This window comes from Lotus japonicus, chromosome 2 (genome assembly GCF_012489685.1).
Source record: "Lotus japonicus ecotype B-129 chromosome 2, LjGifu_v1.2".
Lineage (NCBI taxonomy): Eukaryota > Viridiplantae > Streptophyta > Magnoliopsida > Fabales > Fabaceae > Lotus > Lotus japonicus.
This window is the reverse complement of record NC_080042.1, coordinates 82,510,772-82,526,529: the sequence shown is the minus strand read 5'-3', so window position 1 is coordinate 82,526,529 and position 15,758 is coordinate 82,510,772. Positions and strand designations below refer to the sequence as shown.

At 33.2% G+C, this 15,758-nt stretch overlaps 1 protein-coding gene across 1 annotated transcript; it reads left to right on the top strand.

Annotated features, from left to right (window-relative positions):
• The first annotated feature begins 11,248 nt into the window (after nt 1–11,248).
• Nucleotides 11,249–14,003, top strand: LOC130740294 (abscisic acid 8'-hydroxylase CYP707A2-like). The gene is made up of 7 exons (XM_057592840.1): nt 11,249–11,519; nt 11,608–11,923; nt 12,163–12,549; nt 12,685–12,850; nt 12,983–13,089; nt 13,338–13,456; nt 13,552–14,003. The coding sequence occupies exons 1-7, from the start codon at nt 11,323–11,325 to the stop codon at nt 13,643–13,645; spliced, it is 1,386 nt and encodes a 461-aa protein (XP_057448823.1). The 5' UTR covers nt 11,249–11,322; the 3' UTR covers nt 13,646–14,003.
• The last annotated feature ends 1,755 nt before the right edge of the window (nt 14,004–15,758 follow it).

The following is a 15,758-nucleotide window of genomic DNA, read 5'->3' as shown; positions in this document are numbered from 1 at the left end:
CAGGCATGACATGATGGCAGCTATTAATTTGTCTGCTCCGTTGTGGTGTTTGATCTTGTTCAAGGTGGGATTAATTTTTACAGATGTCTAATGTCTTAACGGTTTTGCTTTAGAATAAAAGAAAAAGTTGGTAAAAAAAAGTACGGGTGTATATGATAAGCTTTAATTAATATCATTTTCCTAACTAATCAATTATTACTTTTTTTAACCCTGAGATGAGATGTGGTGGTTAAACGATGAGATTGGAGATGTGGTCTTCACCCTGATAATGAAGTACATCTTTTTTCTATGTTTAATTAATTGCAGCCAGAGGTATTAGAATTAGGGATGCCGGTATATACTCAACCATAAAAGCTAGCTCAATAGTTGAGATTTACACTACCCTTATACCAATTATCTATACTTTATTTATGGTCAATGTGAGACTTCTAACAGGAGGGATTACATTGTTTGATTGAAAAGAAGAAGAAATTAAGTCTATTGAAAGGGTATGTGGGAGGATCGAGTAAATTAGAAATTTCACACCTTTAATTTATGGAAGACACAATAATATTTTGTGAGGCTAATGAGCATAATATTTGGGCTACTAAAAGCATTCTGAAATGTTTTGAACCAGTGTAAGGACTAAAAGTAAATTTATTCGGTAGTTAAATTAGGGGAGTCAATGTAGTGGATTATTAGATTGACCTAATGGCTGCCGGTTTGAATTGTAGAGTTGGGAGATGTCTTTCAAGTACTTGGGGATGACAATGGGTGTCAAATCAAATAGAATAAAACTTGGCAGCCTTTATTTGATAGTGTAAAATCAAGATTGTAAGTGTATAACACTCACTTTCAAAATTTAGCATCGTACCCGACACTGACCCTAATTTACAACTTCTACCGTTGGCTAAGTTGACGTGAAACAAAAAATAAGGATTTCAATATTTAAAAAGTAGTATAGGCTGAATGATAGTTCAAGTGGTAAGAGTTATATGACATATGAGTTGGGGTGAGAGGTACATGGATTAATTCCTAGAGGGAACAATTTATTTTTCCGATATACTAAAAAAAGGTAGTCTAGGCCATTGTCGACGCTAAGTGAGAAGGCAAGATCATTGACCTAGCTAAAGGTTAGCATCGGCTTGGCCGACACTATTTGTAAACAAGAACATAATGTTGGCTTAACTGAAAATAATGTCAAATTAAAAAGGACTTTTCCAACCTCACGACCACAGTTTCTCTCTTAATATAAAAATCTCTCTCCTCTTGTTACCGCCACACCTCATTGTTCTAACCCCGCGCGAGCACAACCACCACCTTGAAAACAATTGCGGACCATCATTGTCCTACAATGAACCACCCCTCCACACCTCTTTCAGTCGTCTTCCAACATTGAACAATTCATCGCTGCTGCATCGCCCTCCTCCACAAATGTCATCACCCTCCTCACAGACTCACCACTTCTACCCACGATTTTAATATTTTATTATTTGTAATAATTTTATGAACTATTAGTATTTTCTAGTATGAGTGCCATGTTTTAATTGGATAACAACACAATATGCGTGTGAAACTGTCTCCAAGTTTTATCCCTTTTTAACTCTCTTCTTTTAAATTAATGTATTTTTCTCTCATATTGATTTTCATTAAATTAATGTTTGAACAAACAATCACCTAACCTTATAAACAAGAACGTGAATGATTACGAGTTACAACTGTTAATTGTCCTATATATACACACAAATGTAAACATGCATGAACAATATTGGTTGACACTTCTGTTAAATTAATTAATGTTTATATGAACAAACTTGAGTTGTGTCAATTAAATTAATGTTTAAACCAATAATCACCTAATAGTTAGAATCAATCTGTCCTAATGATTCTCTACTACCCACTTGCAGAATATAACTCGTCCTTTTGGATCTGTACAGTACTGGGGTACTGGTACTACTGCTCCATATTCATGCACTTGGCAGCATTTCGATGGCCAACAATGTTGTTTCATTTTATAACTTTCCGTATTTAATTATTTATTTATTGCAGATATATACAAATGATTATCACAATGTAGACGTGGCCTCGCACAGTGTCTCCTGTTGTTTTGTTGTTGTTGTTGCTGTTTTTTTTTCTTGAATTTTAGATAGTAATGGTTTCATCTTTATTTGATTTGTAAATTGTCAATTATTTAAAATTTTTATGATAATCTTAATTTTTGACTTTTTTTTACTCTAAGTATAATTCAAGTATAAACATCGCATTTAAAAACATTGCACATCATAATTTGTTAACTCAATCTATTTCAAAATAAATGTTTAGAAAGTAAAGAAACATATATAATTAAGGTTAGACAGCGGTCAGATTTGGCATGGGCCGAATCCTCGGGTGTGGGCGGGTTTGAATCCTCAATTTTGTCAATCCATTTCCGACCGAATTTAATTAAGAAACGGGTAATTCAGATTCGGGTTGAACGGCTCTCGGGTTAGCAGGGTGGGTTACACGGGTTTCAGAACAAAAAAAATTTGAAAAAACATTCAGATGAAGCAGAGAAGAGGAGTTCTAAAATTTATCCTTTATGGAAATGGGAAATAAATTCGTGGCAAAGTATAAATATTTTCATATACCAAACGATCACTAATGAGTGATGGATTAATAGTATTCTGGGTCGGAGCAATGAACCTATTTGAAGTGAGAATCAGAGTGTTATTTGATTATATATGTGTGAGGACGAAGGTCGGAGGTGGCCTTCCTCATACAAAAACACATACAGAGGTCAGAGGCAATTAATAATCATCAAACAAATAAAACATAGAGATTGAAAATCATATCCCAAGCAAAGCAGGATAAGAGGACGGATTTGTGATCATCTGATGATGACAATATCATCGATTTCTCCTCAAGGTTTATCATCTACTTTCTCCTCTAACAAATCTGAGAAATACATCGACATTGAGCAACAGTGAGAGGTTTTTGGATCTTGATCGACAACGCCGAAGGGAGTAGAGAGGTGAGGAAGTGAGACACGATAGAGTGGATGGGAGAAACTGAGAGATGAGAGAGTAGAGATTCAGAGAACCCTTGTTGTGTGGCCGCCGTCGTTGATTCTGAGAGAGAGAGCATTAGGGTTTCCTCAGGATGAGTTTCAGGTATCTATGTGGGCTAGGCTTATGGTCCTTTAAAAAAAACTATATATGGACTCGTCGGGTTCGGTCACCGTTGGACCAGGGTTTCTTGGACCGAATTCGACCGGTTCAAGCCTATTGAACCCGATTGTCTCACTCGATGGCCCGTTTACCCGCTTCGGTCCACCCGTTAGCCGCAGTTTGGGCTCGGTTAAGCCGGTTTCGGTCCGAGCCGGTTTTTTTGCCCAACCCTAATACATATTGAGAAATGATATTAATCATTAAATAAGGGGTATATCTGAGTCATTTTTATAAGAATCAAGTTGAATTTTAAACCATATACTTATTTTTTCACAATATTACTCTTAATTATTTATTTATGAATAGGTAATGCTTTGTTTAATTAATAGAGGGAGTTTGAGTAGAGAGATGAGAATGAGAGAGTTAGGGGAGGGAGGATGAAACATGTGTGTTTGGTTGTTGGAGATAAGAAGGAAAAGAGAGATTAATTGTGGGTCTCATGGCTTTATTCAATATTCCCAATTTAAAGAGAAAATGAACAGTAAAACCGAATCACGTGCCACTGTATTTTGTTGTTGTTATCTCTTTAATTTTGAGGAAAGGAAAATAAACCGTCACAAAAGTGATTGATTTTCTCAATCTAATATTTAAAATTAAAAAAAAAAATTCTTTTTCCTTCATTCATTCTTTCTCTTCCATCTCTCTTCTCTTTTTTATCCTACCAAATAGCTTAGAATTCTATTATATTTCTTACAACTTTATCTCTACTCATTTTCTCTCTTCTCTACTCTCTCTTCACTATCTCTCTCTTCTCTGCCAAATTGAGGGTAAGTTCTCCTATTATTTATATTAATGACTCTTCAAGACTTACCTTTTCATGTAGTTAAGGATAAATTTGGAAATTCAAGAGTATTTAAGAATAATTTTAATGTAACTAACTAAATTAACTAATTTTCTTAATGAGTGTGAAGTAATTTGTTGGTACTTGTATTAAAGAACTGCAAAATGAGTAAAAAAAACTTTTTCTTTTTCCCTTTCAGAATTTATCCAGCTGCTTATGCTTTGCCTAGTCACTGACACTTGTTTTTCACTGTACAACGCATTTAACATACAATATGTTTATGTCATCAGACAAATAGGGTGTGGGTGCCCATGCATGCTAAGGTACACTTGTCCAAACAATCCAACTTAAAATTATTCTCTTTTTAACACTCTGTTTTTAATATTAATTAATTGATTTACATTGTATTTTACATTCTGTATATATATGAGAGCTAGAGAAATAAATTTGAGAGTGGTTATATGATTTCATAATATTTTGGTAACAGAAGTTATTCACAGACATGTACGTGGATTTTTCCCGATAACACATCTGCATCAACAAGCATACCGACTTATAATGAAAATTGATGCAGAAACATAGAATGTTACATTAATGATTGAGAAAACTGTACTGTACTTATATCATTTTTGTTTTGTTACATGCATTAGGAACAGAGAGGATAAAGCTTAAGAATGTGAAAATTCTATGAACCTTTTTCTTGGTTCTTTAAATCATCACTCCCATTACAAAACCTGCAAGTTGTATCTATTGGACCACGTACGTACACATATATGCAATATAACAGGAGGGTCGACAATAATAAACTTTTTGAGAGAAAAAATAGTAAAATATTTTTATTTGTTATGCACTGTACATGTGTCCGCATACAGGCTGTGTAGATCATATATATGATTTTATTTTAGTTTTATAAAAATGATTAAAAATAAACAAAAAAAGAAGCTAGGATGGTATATATAAGTAATGCATATATTGTCATCTAGTGTTAAGTTATGACGATTTCTTTTCAAATTCCAAACTTACGTGTCATGTAATTGTAAAGTATAACCTTTGTGCGCATGCACCCACCACCATGGAGAAGAGGCCAAATGCCATAGCATATATGTTTGAGTGAATTTGCTCAAATTAAAATAATTAATTAAGCATCTTTATTATCATGTTCTACAGTAAACTATAAGAAGAAATGAATATTTTGATTAATTAATTAAGGTAATTAACGGTGTTAGGTTTGGTTTGGCTGGATACACATTCTTTGCTCAGAACTTTTTAACCGCTTCAAAATAAGCAATACAAATATACAATTGAATTTTAATTTTAGTTTCTTTGTTCTATTTTGTACTTTTTGTTTCTTTATTTTTTTCCTTCCCAATTCCATCTGATAAAATAAGAAATATCTACATAAACCAATCCTGAACTTTATACCGTACATGACAACGTAAGATGTTATATCTTTGATTAAATGTGTACATATCTTATTATCTTATATACTTCTAGAAGTTTTCATTTCCAATGCGATAAGTTAATTATGCAATGCACATAAGTTGTCCAAATACATATAGTGCAAATTGGTAAGTTAATTGAATCATTTTCTCAGAAAATAGGTAGCTAGCTACAAGTGTACACGGATCTTAAAAATCCTCACCAATACTCCAACTAAGCGTGGAAAATAGAGTTTCACATTTGGATCAGTCTCAAGCTGTTTAATATTTTTTTGTGTCCAATCACATAAAGATATTTTTAGTTTTTAATCATATAAAGATATTTTTTAACAAAAAAAATATATAAAGATATTTAATCACGTACGATTCATTGTTTTACCACATTATTAATGAATTAAAGGAGTCGTCTAAATAATTCATGAGAAAGCTTGGGTTAAATAACTCATCGTCCAATCACATTGAAGATAAGTGAATTGAAATTTCTATATTTTATTTATAAAAAAATCTTATTGGTCTATTGAGTTGTGAGTTTTTTTTTTTGATAAGCTATTGAGTTGTGAGTTAGTAACCCACATGAGTCATTTAGATAACCCCTAAATTAAAATATCATTTGAGAAAGATTGTTTCTGAAATATTTCGCATCAACATAAATCTTTTTTTCTTTTGAAAAAAGAATAATGAATTTAATGTTCGTACATTATCAGTGTAAATATTTTTTTACACTCTATCACATTAGAAATGAATTTAAAAAATTAATATAACAGTTAATTTTATATGACACATAGTGGTTGAATGTTAGTGAAAAATTTCTTTACGCTTGTGATTACATATTCATTAAACTCATCTTTTTAATACTTTCTCTTCTATGCAATTCGATCTTCATTTATTTATTAATAATGGATTCTCTAACCATAAAACATTGCATTGAATTCATATGGATATATACTGAAGTGTATTTTGTTTATAAAATAAAGAGCAGTGCTATTGAGCAGGATAGAATTGTGCACGAGAGTGCACGAGCATCATTTAGTGGCGGTTTCAAACCGCCACTAATTTTCAGTTCCAGAAAAAAACACAAATTGTAACAATTTTGGCGGTTTAAAACTGTCACTAATATTGGGTGCCAGAAAAAACGACAAGCGTTACAAGTTTCTGGCGGTTTGAAACCGCCAGAAACTATCTCGTGCACATTTCACGAAAAACTTGCCCTGCCCTTTAGCATTTTCCTAAAATAAATCATTTATTGCACTTTAATTTGTACTCCTGTTATTTCAAAAAAAAAAAATTGTACTCCTGTATTTTGATAAAAAAAAAATCACTTTTGCATCCCTATTTTATTTACTTGTATTTGTATAGGTTGACAAAATTGAAATTTCATCCATTAATTAGTTGAAGATAAAAATATACTTGACAAATTTTCCAAATTAACATGCTTGACAAAGTAAGAGCATCTCCAATGCTAATTCTTATTTCTTAGTTCTTAGCACTATTCATGTGGGCCCGTATTGCCACATGTGTTTAAGCAACTCTCAAGTAATTTTGCTCCAACCATGAGTTCTTAGTTCTTACTACTATTCATTTGGTCCCACCAACCACATTATTTATACTTTTTTTTCCATAAAGTAATAAAACAAAACTCATAAATTAATAAAGTAATTTAGATGAGAGAGAAATAATTAATATTTTAAGCTAAGAACTCAAAAAGCAAAACATCTTATATAAGAACTGAGTTCTTATTTTTAAGAACTAAGGAGTCCATGTCAGCACCTCCAATGGTAAAGTTCTTAGTTCTTAGTTCTTAACTCCAAAATAAGAACTAAGAACCTTGCATTGGAGATGCTCTAAGTGCTACGCATTATTTTCAAATAGTTTCTTTTTTTTGAAAAAATTTGGAAAATAGTGAAAGATAGAATCTAATTAAGGAGACAATAATCCCACGCTAGTTAGAGAATTAAAAAAATTAAACAATCTATCTCTTACTCGAGAGATGGAATTTTAAAATTTTGGTTGGAATTTTTTTCCACCTTAGAGAAATCATCTGAGCAAAGTCAGCAAGGGATTGGGTTGACATTAAGTAGTGCCGGACAAGTGGGGAAAGAAGGATGCTACGTGGAGGGGTTGACTATTTTGCCATACCAATCAATACCCAGAAACAAAACAAAACAAACTCAAAGTCTGTCTTAAATTGTTTGAATGAGTAATGAATATATAACTCAATAATGTGGTCTCATATTTAGTGAAGCATGTCCATGAAACCAACATTTACTTGATTTGTGAGTATAGAAATAATATGGCGCAAATAATATTCATTGGGGAGACTTGTTTTTAATGTGATTTTTAATCATTTCGGAAGATTAATTTCATGATTGCCGGTTGTTAGGATATATTGAAAAAAATTAACTAATTTCAGCGGAACATATTTTTACTATAAAATAATACATGTTTAATTTCCTTAAACAATCATATTCAAGATTTGCCTATGTATGCTAGTTATGGAGTAAGGGGAAGGCTTATAAAAAATGGAGTAAGTGGAAGAAGACGGTCTGTATGCTATTAAAATAATTTAGAAAGATTAAAATTGATGCAAAAAATAGATATGGTTACTTTTAAGGTGATTAGGCTCACCATGCAGATTGTTGACCGATAAAATTGATGACATGTAGACAATTTGACCTGATTAAATTTTTCTAGAAATCTATTGCAAATGATTTTTTTAAAGAAAGACAATTTAATTTCTCTTTAAAAATTGGGGACTATATAAAATAATATTGAAGTCTTTTTTTCTTAATATATAATATGATAACTTTCATTTTAAATATAATTTAAATTAATTTCTAATTAACATGATGTTAGTATAAATTATTTAGCATATTATATAATATTAATAAAAAAATTAATGATTCTAAGTTCAAACAAAATTCCACCACAATTAAATTATCGAATTGTGTTCCTTCAATTTTTTTTATCGAATTGTGAACTAGTTGCACCGTTTCAATGATTAGTTCGAATTTTAAATATTAACTTCGTCATACCCATGAAATCTTGTAACAAATGGATATATAAAAATCAATATATTTCTCACATTATTGTATAGAAACCTCGATCAGTTGAAACTTGAAAATAAATCAATGTTTTTTCTGAAAAAGGAAAATTTGTACGTACCCTGCACATTGAAATGCAGATATATTCATTGTGTATGGGCCGCATCTTATTCTTTCCTCTTTTGTCACATTTTGTATTACATGAAATGCAGATTCAATATCCCCACGGGCTAGTTGAGACACTTGAGTCAAGTATAATAGAATCTCTTACGGTACATGTTCCAAAATGAATGGACATGATCAATAGATCAAATCAAGTGACTTTAAAACAAAATCAACATTTTTAAATAATCATGTAACCACATATTGTGAATGTGCATTGCACAATCGTGCTCATCACTATAATCACCATCGTCCTCTCTATCATGCATTACCAAACTCTATTGAAAAGAGTGATGATATATACACACCTCACTTTTTCTTTCATCTCATTTCCACCTATTTTTCTTCCTATCTCTTTCTGCATTTCCTGTCACATCACATATCATATCACTAATTTCTCTCTCATTCCTTCACTTCCTCCCAAGGTGGAGGTGGAAATGATTGGTGAATAAAACATTATTGCTATTGAAAAACCACTCTGCTAATTCTTTATTATACACATTTTCTCCTTTTTCACGCATTGTTACCGTTTATCCCGTGTCAAATAGTGCAAGCTCCAGTCTTTTTTTTCTAGCTACTTGCCAAAATTTGTTTGAATATGATCAAATTTTTTCTATGGGTTCTTAATTTATTACTCATCAATTCCCGGTCTAGTAGGACTTTTCTAATGCAAGAAGGCATTGTTTCTTGCACTACCATTGAGTCATTGACTATGCCTAAAAGGATGCCTTAAATGGACAACAACTGAGTCAACGAGGAATTGAATGAGCAAAAACCGACACATTATTACCTGATAATGCATCCGGTTATATGCTAATGTTTCATAAACACTCATACCTTTTCTACGTCCATCTAGACTCTAGAGTGAAAAATTAATGATACTACAAAAATATGAAATATGACAAGCGTTGTGATAAGGAAAAAGATAAATATTTTCCGATGTATAGAAAAAAGAAAAATAAATAAATTTAAGAAGAAAAAATGCATCAATATTAACTTTGTAAAGACAATTTATCATATATATGAAAATAAGAATTATTTGATTTTACATTTGCCGTTTTTAAAGTTTTACAAATTTTGGTAGAAATAATCAAGGTGATGACTGATGAATATTTATAATATAATAATTGGACTGAAAAATAACATATATTATCTAAAGTTATTGATGGTGTAAGATTATCAGCATAGTACATTGGTATAATCTTGACTTTATTTTTTTATACATCGGAAAATGACAAAAGAAACAGAAAAACTAAAGGACTCTTAGAGAGTTTTGAAGCAGCAAAACTTCCAGCTCTTGAGGAGGATAATCCATGACAGTGAACTCAAGCACACGATCTTGATAGCTCCGCTTTACAATCCAATCTGCCAGGCCGTTGATCTCGCGAGGAATCCAAACAAGTTCCACTCTCCACCCTTTGTTGAGCAAATCACGAATTTCCTGCAGAATCCTAGAATCCCAGCTTGAATTTACAGCCATGGATGATGTTTAGTATTAAAATTAATTTAATAATTATATAACCATTTAAAATGTTATTTTTTTTATAAAAAAGTTTCACATTTTAATATTAACTCTTAATAGTACAATGATTGAAAATCTACCCCTCTCACCCTCACATAGAAAATTTCTGACTTATAATTTGTAGTTGATGCTTGAGATAAAAAAGTTCTTCTAAAAGAGAAATTTATGATTTGGGGACCATTAGAGTTGAAGACTACTCTATGTTTAAGGTGGGTGGCAGCCTCATTAATGTATAAAGGCTCAACTTACACCATCAAACCTACTCAATATATTGTTGAAATCTCCAAATAATTCACACATCAATTTTTACATTCTTCTTCCAAGTTACATTTTTCAGTATATCTCTTTAAAGTGATAATGTTTAAGTTCAAGGACATATCACAAGTTTTAGTATCTAAGAATGCAACTGCTTTAAATGTAGTACTGGTTCTACCCAACTCGAATAAAATTATCTCAATGGAAGATAGTTGTGGACTGAATTTATCACCAGCAGTCCATTTTGACCCAAATCTGAGATGAATCAAACAGAAACAGATCTTGTTGTATGTGTGTCCTGAAACGAGTTGCTGCTTCTACTTTCTTGCAGTTAGGAGAGGTTGAATTGGTTAGGCAGAAAGTTGAGTGGGGGGAAATATTTAAAACAGGAGAATGAATCAAGAGCTAGCACACTCCTACATAATTGCATTAAAACTTGCAAAAGAAAAGAAAAAAACAGAATCAAGTAATCAACGTGGTACGGAAAATAGAAGCAAGTAACAGAAAAAGGTACTACTTCTCTTCAAACCAAGTTCCCTTTTGGCTTTTATCATGCTTAAGAGTCACTTTGGAGTTTGGTGTCTCTCCCTGATCAATACATTAATCAGCATTTTCTCCTATATCTTATACGGTCAACCCAACTCTAAATCTTGTATGTATTTGTAATCACTCATTGACACGTGCTCTCTCTCTCCCTCTCTCTCAAACTAGACCAAAAACATGTATGAGCTGGAGGGAGAATCCGTGTGTTGAAATTGAGCTGTAATTGAAAAGAAAACCTCTTTTCAATTTCCCTCCTTCCCCTCTACTTCCTACATCATCATAAGCTTCAACTCTCACACACTCTATAAATACCTCAAGTGTTTTCAACTTACTTCATCACATACTTTCTCCTCCTTCACCTACAACAACAACAAACAAACACTAACTCATAAAGATGGAACTTAGCATCAATTTTACCTTGTTTGTTTCCTTTCTCCTCATTGTTCTGTTCAGGTTACTCATCAAGCCCTTTATCTCTAAAAAACATAACTTACCACTCCCTCCTGGTTCCATGGGCTACCCTTACATAGGAGAAACCTTCCAAATGTATTCTCAAGACCCAAATGTCTTCTTTGCCTCAAAAATCAAAAGGTTCATGGAAATTCTATAACTTTCCACTCTTATCCTACTTCAACTAGTTGATGAACAAATTCACTTACACTCAACTTTTCTTATATAGGTATGGCTCTATGTTCAAGTCCCACATTTTGGGTTGTCCCTGCGTGATGATTTCAAGCCCTGAAGCTGCAAAGTTTGTCCTCAACAAAGCTCAACTCTTCAAGCCAACATTCCCAGCAAGCAAAGAGAGAATGTTGGGAAAGCAAGCTATCTTCTTTCACCAAGGAGAGTACCATGCTAACCTGAGGAGGCTTGTCCTTCGCGCCTTCATGCCTGAAGCCGTCAGAAGCATCATCCCGAACATCGAGTCCATTGCAAAAGATTGTCTCGAATCATGGGAAGGCCGTTCAATCACCACTTTCCTTGAAATGAAGACGGTGAGCCCTGCAATTCAACTCAGCTATCATAAAAACAGAGCACAAAACAGAGTAAAACAGAGCAAAACAGAGTCTAAAACAGAGCAAAACAGAGTGTACTCTGTTTACTTTCTTTGGAACAATTCAATACCAATAATAAAAACCACTCAATAATGAATCAAACGGTTGAAGTAAAATATAATTAGTATTTGACAAATGGGTTTTATTCTAATTTTACTCTTAATTTGTCTGTTTTGCAGTTCACCTTCACTGTTGCTTTGCTTTCAATTTTTGGAAAAGATGAGATTCTATACAGAGAGCGTTTGAAACAGTGCTACTACACACTTGAACAAGGGTATAATTCAATGCCTATTAACCTTCCCGGGACACTTTTCCACAAAGCTATGAAGGCAAGGAAAGAACTGGCACAGATCGTAGCCCAAATCATCTCAAGCAGGAGGCAGAGTAAGCAAGAGTACAAGGACTTGTTAGGTTCATTCATGGGTGAGAAAGCAGGGCTCACAGATGAACAGATAGCAGATAATGTAATCGGAGTCATTTTCGCAGCTAGGGACACCACAGCCAGTGTGCTTACGTGGATTGTCAAGTACCTTGGTGAAAACCCCAGTGTCCTACAAGCTGTGACTGTAAGCACCTGGGTCCTACTCTTTGTTGCAATCATTGCTTTTATCAACCAGAATTTTCTATCTTGATGGCATGGAAAAAGTAGTTTGGTTTTGGTTCCTTAGACTTAACATGTTTTTTTGCTTTGGACTCTACAGGAAGAGCAAGAAAACATATTGAAGAGCAAGGAAGAAGATAAGGGTTTGAATTGGGAAGATGCTAAAAACATGCCAATAACTTCAAGGGTTATTCAGGAGACTCTAAGAGTTGCCTCAATTTTGTCCTTCACTTTCAGAGAAGCAGTAGAGGATGTTGAATATCAAGGTCAATACTCAATATCCAAATTTGAGATGATACTTTCACTTTTCAATATTTTTTTTGCACCCAAGAATCAAGATCTCCTTTCCTTTTCATACTTAGACTCATAGATTCTGTTTTGGGAATTGTTTTCTTCAGGGTATCTAATACCAAAAGGGTGGAAAGTGCTGCCCCTCTTTAGAAACATTCACCACAGTCCAGAGAACTTCAAAGATCCAGCAAAATTTGACCCCTCTAGATTTGAGGTAATTATTGTGTATGCATCATTGGATTTGGATTCACTGCAATTAGAAAAATCTCACATTCACGCAATCAAACATTTGCTGCCGTCTAATATTCATCATACGATTGACATTTTAAGTTGTAATAAGTAACTTTTGAATGCTTGAATGTGAATTCTTCGGAGACTACACAGAATTCAAATCTTACCTTAGTTTTGTTTCTATTCATGTGTGATACCCAACCTTAACAGATTCTGTTAATCATTTGGCAGGTTGCTCCAAAACCCAATACATTCATGCCATTTGGCAGTGGGATCCATGCTTGTCCAGGGAATGAATTGGCCAAGTTGGAGATTTTGGTCCTCTTACATCATTTGACCACAAAGTACAGGTTGGTAACTAAAACTTGATTATTTAGACATGTTCCAAATTAGAAGGTTTATAATGTTTCTTGTTCTAAGTGGTGTTGCTATTATTTTGGTGTAGGTGGTCTGTGGCTGGGGCAAAGAGTGGGATTCAATATGGGCCTTTTGCTCTTCCCCAAAATGGCTTGCCCATCACATTATATTCCAAGAAGTAAATATCACCCCAACAAAAGGCTAAACGTGGAAACAAACAATGACTTCAAAGCTGTCAAAATTGGTTCCCATTTTCTCAAAAGAAATGATAAAGGCAGAGACCAAATTGCAAAATGTAAAACCAAACAAGGGAAATTAAGTGTTGGTTTCTTTTTGGCTTGGAGACTCCCAAAGGGTAGTCTTCATGATTGAATACTAACAGGAATGTCAAGTGTATATAGGAGATTCATAGCCAGAGCAGATAGTTAGAGTTCTTATCATTCCTTCACTTTTTTTTTTGCTTTTTCAAATATGAGGAAAATCCTCATAGGATTGTATTGATGAATTTGATGGTAATGGATATCTTGTTAAAAAAATTCATTTTTTTGGTACAAGGTATTAAAATTTTACATGATCTAGTAGATGAAATTTATTAAGTGTTTCTCTTTAGAGATAGAATATTATTGAAATTTGTGAATAAGAATAATGGAAAAAAAAAAAAGAGAGGAATATGTCATGGACAACTTAAGTTCATAATAAAGGACTATGCATAAATTCACCTACCATTTGTTGAAATTTAACATTTTATTAAACAAGAAGATAATATAATCGAAATCTAAACCAGAATATTCATATTATGAACCGATTATTCCAATAATCACACAAGTGCAGAATTGTAATAGCAATTCAGAAATTTCGTGCTTCCCATCTTCCAAACATGCATTCAATTATTTAGATTTTGACCGATACATTTTATGAATGGAATCCATTTCAATCAAACTCAGGTGCCCTAACATCTCAACACATGTCGTTTCAAGCCTCCACGTATGGCTAGCTGCTATTCTCCTCTATCAGTTTTTCTTCAATCAATTTCTTTTTGCTCCTTCATTTTTCTTTAGTACGTGTTTGTTAATTAGTAGTTGAAGTTAATTGAACTCTAACAGATTCAGAAACTACCTTTCATGTTTTTAATATTTGGAGGCCAAGTTTGACTTTCCAAAGCAAACACTTGTTATGAGATTGGATCTCTTGCCCACTCATGACCAATATATGGTTGCTCCTTGCATGTTTGAACATTCAAAGTTTATTAAATTAAAACTACATTTCCATTTTTTCTCTGGTTAACTTGAGCAATTGAAAAGAAAACCAAAAACTTGGGTTTGGTACACATGCAGTGAGTGCAGCAATTATGAACACATGCAGCAAGGAAATTACAAGTGTCGAGCTATGAGATGATATTATAAAGTTGTGTTTTAAACTCATGACTTCACTGTCTATTTTTAACCAGTCATATACATTAGTGTATTTTGGATTTTGCTATATATAGTTCTATTACTTTGTTTCTAGTTCTGATACTTTCAAGTCGGTTCCACCATCCATGTATATCCACAGAATTAATCTTCTTTTGTTCCAAGGTTGTTTATGAGCAAGTGGTAGTTATCTAACTCTCACACTGCACTAGTGCACTGGTTAGTTGGAGAAATAGCAAGCTGTAAGTGAAACTAAGTAGGAATGCTAATTGAGAACGAAAATGATAGTTAATATACAGTACATTGACATACAATCAACACACAAGTTTGCGGCGGTTTATATTAGCCACAACAGTGTATTGATTGTATATCGATGCTAAATCACATGTTCACTTATAAGAACTCAATTTCAATTCAGAATTTTGTTAGTATCTATCCATAACTTCCATGACAAAAGTCGGTTGATATAGTTTCATGGACATTTTGAGTTGAAATTGAGCAAAAATTGGTAGGTTTTGTGGGCCTGGAACTTGCACCCCCTTTAGATGTAGGATTCATTTACTGTACACAAGTTTTTTCTTGTGTAAGGTTGCACAAACCTAGTTTGACCTCCTATCACAGGTTTTCTAGCAGGTTACCATTTTTTAATTTAAAATTTTATCTGTTTACACTATTGGCCCAGATTTATCATAAACTTTATTATGACCCAATCAATATTTTAGATAATTTAAAGTTGGCTCTGAAGTCTTCTAAATTGCATCATGACCCATCTTCTTCCTCACTTCATCTTCTTCCTTCACAACCAGCCCACCACCGTCCAACACTCCAACTCCAACCACAATTTAGAAGACATATGTGCATAACAAGCGCTGCCAAAGTGGTTGCA

Bases quoted from the DNA above. Each gene is read 5' to 3' on its own strand.
- LOC130740294 (XM_057592840.1), top strand. From the start codon at position 11,323: ATGGAACTTAGCATCAATTTTACCTTGTTTGTTTCCTTTCTCCTCATT. The intron at 12,550-12,684 runs GTAAGCACCTGG...TGGACTCTACAG, and splicing joins GTGTCCTACAAGCTGTGACT to GAAGAGCAAGAAAACATATT. The intron at 13,457-13,551 runs GTTGGTAACTAA...ATTTTGGTGTAG, and splicing joins CATTTGACCACAAAGTACAG to GTGGTCTGTGGCTGGGGCAA.